Source organism: Haliotis rubra, unplaced genomic scaffold (assembly GCF_003918875.1).
Source record: "Haliotis rubra isolate DU_JTF1 unplaced genomic scaffold, ASM391887v1 Scf773, whole genome shotgun sequence".
Lineage (NCBI taxonomy): Eukaryota > Metazoa > Mollusca > Gastropoda > Lepetellida > Haliotidae > Haliotis > Haliotis rubra.
Window position 1 is genome coordinate 214,032 of NW_025767494.1, and position 6,141 is coordinate 220,172.

The 6,141-nt window shown below is 39.4% G+C and overlaps 1 protein-coding gene across 1 annotated transcript in view; it reads left to right on the forward strand.

Annotated features, from left to right (window-relative positions):
* Window positions 1–3,178, forward strand: part of LOC124260749 (fibrillin-1-like) — a 105,241-nt gene extending 102,063 nt beyond the window's left edge. The window contains exons 23-24 of the mRNA XM_046695061.1: window positions 993–1,126; window positions 2,930–3,178. Of these exons, the coding sequence (XP_046551017.1) occupies window positions 993–1,126; window positions 2,930–2,967 (172 nt within the window). The 3' untranslated portion in view covers window positions 2,968–3,178. The remainder of the gene's footprint in view (window positions 1–992; window positions 1,127–2,929) is intronic.
* The last annotated feature ends 2,963 nt before the right edge of the window (window positions 3,179–6,141 follow it).

The following is a 6,141-nucleotide window of genomic DNA, read 5'->3' on the forward strand; positions in this document are numbered from 1 at the left end:
TGTGATTCTTGATCTTGGATTAAACAAATTGGGTTTATGATTACCCTGCTTCCCTAAGATACAGTACTTGTGTTTCAAACAAGGTACCAGGTTTAGACCTTCCTGTTTCATTATCGCTGACAGATTTGGATGCAGGAGGGATGAGACGAACCAAGATGGAAATGTTATGTGTATTTTTGTTTAACTCCGCAATCAGCAATATTACAGCTATATGGTGGCGGTGTGTAAATAACCGAGCCTGGAGTCGAGTCTACATCTGAAATCACGTGCTAAGAAGGCGCAGTCTAGAATATGTCTAGTATGTAGCTCGGCTGTAGAAGATGAAATTTACTTAACTTTTGTATGCCCACATTATGCTGATTTAAGAAAAGAATATTATCCAAATAATTATCTGTTAAAATATCCTTCAACTGCCTTTGTTTCCATTCTATACTCCAAAAATGAAAATGTAATACGTAATCTAGCGCTTTATATAAAGCATGCTGTTATCCGTAGAGGCAATATCTTATCTGAAACGTAATTTGTTTCGTGAAATGTCTGTAACATGTGCTGTATACTTGTATATACCTGCATTACTTGTATATGGGCCGGAGGCCTTAAGTACAATAAGTATCTTTGACTTGACTTTGACCAGACAATCCTGTGATCAACAGCTTCAGCATCGATCTACGGAATATATAATACGATGACATGTGTCAACCAAGTCAGCGAGCCTGACCAGAAGATCCCTTTTATCAAATGCGACACTGAATACTTCTTCGTTATTATATTCCTAACGCAACGGTTAGCTGAAATGGAATGTTTATATATTGACCGAGATATGATAGATTTGCTTTGGAAACCATTTTCAGGCAGTTGTTATGCGATGTGATTGCCCGAATAGACAGTATTAACTTAAATTTAATTGTGTAGGTAGCCAAATGCAACAGACAGTTTGGGTTGTTCCTTATTGATGGCATAGAAATATGTAACATTTTATTTCATCATCACAGGGAAGCTTACATGAGATTTGGAAGGGCAACTCGACAGAAGATCTTTCAACTGAGACGGATGTCACGTGATCTTGGCATCCGGGTCAAACAAAATGTTCGCCGGAAGTCGTCTGCGATGAGTACGATAGCAGAAGGTCAGGATTTGCACATAGCCTCTGACCTTTATGGCTTAGGAGTAGTGGCGGCTTCAGGTAGTAGCAGTAGTGTAGAGGGGTGGCTGACAAAGTCTGAGCCTAAATACGAAGGATGCACAGGAGACCCTTAACGGTTGGCATGTATCAATTGCAACGAATTGCAAAACCACTAGCATCTCTGCTGGTATCAACGTGACAAGGTTTTCTTTGTCGGTGAAAATGGACCAATTTGTCAATGACTCTGTCAGCTGGTATCAGGATGTGAAATTTCATGATTCAATTCCATCCATGCGGAAATGGTATCAGCTTTAAAGGTTGTTTGCCATTGTTGATAGGTGGGCAGATAGATTTAAGAGATGTGGAGAGATTATACAAGATTATTCAAATTCAGGAGGACTTTCAACTGCCACCAATATTGGATGTTTGATAAAATACATGATCTACGTCTCACTCACAAGCACATTTGGTGGAAGTTCGTGGAAGTATTGACCCCAAAGGGAATTATGTTGAATTCCATGAAAACAATCCTTCATATTTTGGCCTGGACCTTCCCAGCCATTTCGGACAGATGTAGAAGTTCGCGCAGTTATAGATGTTTGCTGAACAAATTGAGCTATTGCTTTTGTCCTACGCTTTTGTCGCAAAGGCTTCAGTGGCATGCGTATGAACGATAAGTCTCATTTCAGTTACATGTAGATACAGTACCGATTCATGTCAGGGTCAGAGGACACTTCTATAGCAGTCATGAGTGAGTTAATCTTTCCCAACCCATTCCCGTATCTCGAAGATATAATTTAAAGTATAGGTTATATTTGTTGTGGATCTTTCATTCCCTGTGTCGTATATGGGCCCGTTGACATTCGAATTCGTGGTAGTTATAAGTGAAGTTTAACTAACATGTGATTGGCTGAAAGATCAGCAGGTTTAACTGTTTTCACTTTCTGTTTCTGTGTCCTCAGATCTACACACATGGAGGTATCGTTTCAGAGTATAGGATCTGATCTCAATAAGAAAAATGAGCAGTAAACGTGGTTCCTTCCTGCAATTCAAACATATCGCAAGATATCGCTTTCTTTTTACACTTGTCCAAACACACTTCTTCGCGAAAGTCAATAGAATAGAATACAATATAATACATAACATTTCAATAATGGACTCTCTCCATTTTAAAACGAGCCTTCAAGTTTGTCTTCCTGTTAATTTCGGAAATTTCTTGTTTCTCAAGTTGTATACATTGCGGTGCTAAAAGAACCTATTTCAGGACATTGTATGAGAATATGTACAAAAGAAAAACAAATACTGGTCTATATACATCAGTAGTAGATAGTTCCAAACTATCTACTACTTGCATCCAGGTTATCATGCGCTTTATCAGCAAATATTATGTTGTTGAAATATCATTTCAAAGGGGTCGGTGGGATAGCCTAATGGTTAAAGCGTCTGCTCCTCACGCTGAATACCCGGGTTCGATTCCCCACATGGGTACAATGTGTGAAGCCCATTTCTGGTGTCCCCCGCCGTGAGATTGCTGGACTGTTGCTAAAAGCGGCGTAAAACCATACTCACTCACTCATTTTAAAGAGCTTTCGAAAGTTATTGTAGTTAACATTTATCAGATTTTAAGGACGCTTTGCTCACCTACGCTAATGCTGCAAAGCAACGGCCGAGTTTTTAACTGGAATCTGTGGTTTGCTCCTGACAGTGTGTCCCTTTAATAAGAACATGTTATGAACCTTGTGCATGGACAATATATGATTCTTGACCATGGTCACAGTGATGATTATAGTTAGTGTTCTGTTACAGAAGATGACTACTATAAAGATGACAATGAGGATGTGTGAGACGTCATCACCCACTACTAACAGGCTCAGGTATACCACTCTCATCAGCTCACTACAGCGTTCAACATCTCACACTATGCTTACGAGCCCAGGGATCAACACTTCCGGGTCACCACTGCCGACACAAGTGATCTTAACCATCTCCACGACGCAGATGTATAGTGATGATGATAACTGATGTGGCTGTGAAAATAAAGTTCATGTTGATTATAAATCATTGATCCATTGGCATGAATTCCTATATTACAGTTAAGAACATAATTGTTATGGTTAATTTGTCCTATGGTATTGGTCAATATTTTAAACCCATTGATTCGTGACCTAGACTGGGCGCCGTCTACAGAACAGTTTGCGAGCCCTTTAAGAACCGTTCTTGATACACTGAATAGGGGTGCGTTGCAAACAACCAATCGAAACCAAACTGACAACGAAGTGCTAACTTTCAGCCGCTTGCAATCGCACCAATCACTTTAAGAAGTCGGTTCGTTCTCAAACCAAAATGGCTGCTTAGGGATATCTGAATTCAACGGCTGAACAAAAATTGTTTGACTTGGTCAGCTGGGAAATGGTAAAGGAGCTTTCATCCCAGCATCCTCAGTGTGTTCCATATCTTCAATGTAGTCGTCAGTAGCCACAAATTCATCAGCTCGTCATCGAGACTCTTCTAATACGTTCTTCATTCGGGCCAGGCGAGCAAACGGTAATCGCTCCGCCATTTTGGAAGAGTGAGAAACGCTTCGAGCTGTTGCAAGCCCGGGATAAGTGATTCATTTGCTTACTCTAAGCGATTCCCGGATTGCAACGGACCCTAGCATAGCTGACCCAGCAAGCAGTAACCAACGTGCCATAGGTTGAGTGAGGTTCTAGACCTGAGTGCTCGCTTCATCAATATTGACGGAGATGTTTATACTAAAAATCACATGACCCACTGCTAGCAGTGTCTCTGTTGAATCTCTTTGGATCATAGTTAGATATAGATGGACTGAGACACCATGATATTCATGCAGAGACACCCGTTGGTTAGAGGTGAGTTCAAGACAGTAACTGGCAACAACCGAATGTAACATAGTGGAAGCACACTCCTGAAGACCGGGGCGGTGGGGTAGCCTAGTGGTTAATGCGTTCGCTCTTCACGTCGAAGACCCTGGTTTGATTCCCCACATGGGTACAATTTGTGAAACCCATTTCTGGTGGCCCCACCGTGATATTGCTGGGATGTTGCTAAAAGCGGCGTAAAACTAAACTGACTCACTCCTCGGAACCGTGCCATGTAGGCGATAGGAGGACCATGCCAACACTCGTAACTCAACGAAGGTTAAACGTTTATTTGTTGTGTACCCGATGTGTATGTGTTGCCGTGCGTCTGTTACGTGAACGTAAACGCTCGATGTATGTTGGTACTTGTGAGGGTTGGCCTCAAAATGAATATGATGATAATTATTGTGGTCAGCTCGGCGGAGATCTATTGTGAAGTTGTTTATCTACACCCTATCACAAAATTTCAGAAGAAAGTTTCATTTAAGTGGAAAGGTCATTTGTAAATACAGTCTGAAAGCGACAGAATATAACGGATGACAAATACAAAATATTTTAATAGCAGCAATACATTCATGGTTGCTAAAGCCTTCATTTCGGATTTTGTTATTGTTAAAATAAATTATATTTAAAGGTGATTGAATCAATCATTAAAAACCCAGATAGTGAGCGTTAAGAGGAAAACTCAAGTTTCAATGACAATAATCCCGGACACTTCCCATTCTGTTTCAAATTCCTGGTTGCCAAAATGGGCAATGAACAATGTCATAAGGTTGATGTATTCTCTTTGTGATTGGAAAGGTATGGAAAAACAAAGACATATTCACAATTATGGCCATTATACGTGTACATGTATGCACAAGAAACATTAATCCATGTCTTATGTACCGAATGTAACTTAAATGTATTCATCGAATAAAGATGTTTCTGTTATGATGTTCAGCCTGACTGACGATGATGCATTGTTTCATCGGGTCGTTCTCTGACTACGGAATAGAGTCTGTTATAATAGTGTGTTCGTATTTAAGTACTTGTTCACTGAAAGAAATTACTTACATGTCGAGGCGATGGTATTTCAGGAAAAAATACTTTCATCAGGTAAAATATATCATCGCAATATTTAAAGACATCCTGATTTTGTCTTCCAGGTACCCAGTGATTCACTACAAAAATATTTTTTGCTATCTTGTCCTCACAACTTAACGTGCTTTCACGTCATAGGGAAAAATATCATCAAGGGAAGCAACTCTTACTGCACTCATGTTGTAAACGGTTCAAACTGGTGGTATCTTCTTTCTCCAAATGTAACAACTAATTACCTTATAGTTTAAATTCCGGTATTAAATTTGATCATTTAACATATTTCTACATTTTGAAAGCCGCGGAAAGAAATGGCACATGGGATCATCAATAACAAAATGGTGGTCCCACAATATCATATCATTTCCTGTTTACTGTAGCGTCGAGTGTTTTTAGTCTGCAAGCTTTGTAACTATGAAACAAACGTTTTTCAAGGGGCACCAGTTGCATCACAGATTTTCTGTCTCTGATGCATTTATCTAAGCCTTTCATTTACAAGGAAATCTGTTTGCTTGACAAAGGGAACCTCGACGTATATTGTCATTATATCCTGGGACGGAAAGAGGCAAATTGTGAGTGTAGGTTAGGAAATATAGTATCCTTCGATACCAACCATATGCTGCTGCGAAAGCGTTTGCAGTAAACATTAATCATTTAACATAATGTTTAAAGTATTATTTGCGAATGTAGTAGTATACACACTTGTAATATATATATCTTATATATGATTTAACAGACTAATATTGTATGTCTTTGTTTCAAAATTTAAACACAGCGACCTTAAGTTTAAGTGTTATGACATGAATAATATCATTGAGGCGATATTTGAGAGGCAGCTGTTTCACAATAAGTGCCATTTAACATATCACTACAAGTCTTACATAGCTAATCATAGTAATTAATTGTATAATAACAACTGAATGCCTATTTTGCAAGAATCAGTGTAATTGTCTAGCCTTAGCGTGCCCTCCGTTGGAGTATGATGTATTCTTTGCCTTCGCCGTAGAGATGTCATAGTGTGCATTTTGTTGATACGCCGACGAGGTATGCCTTATCATA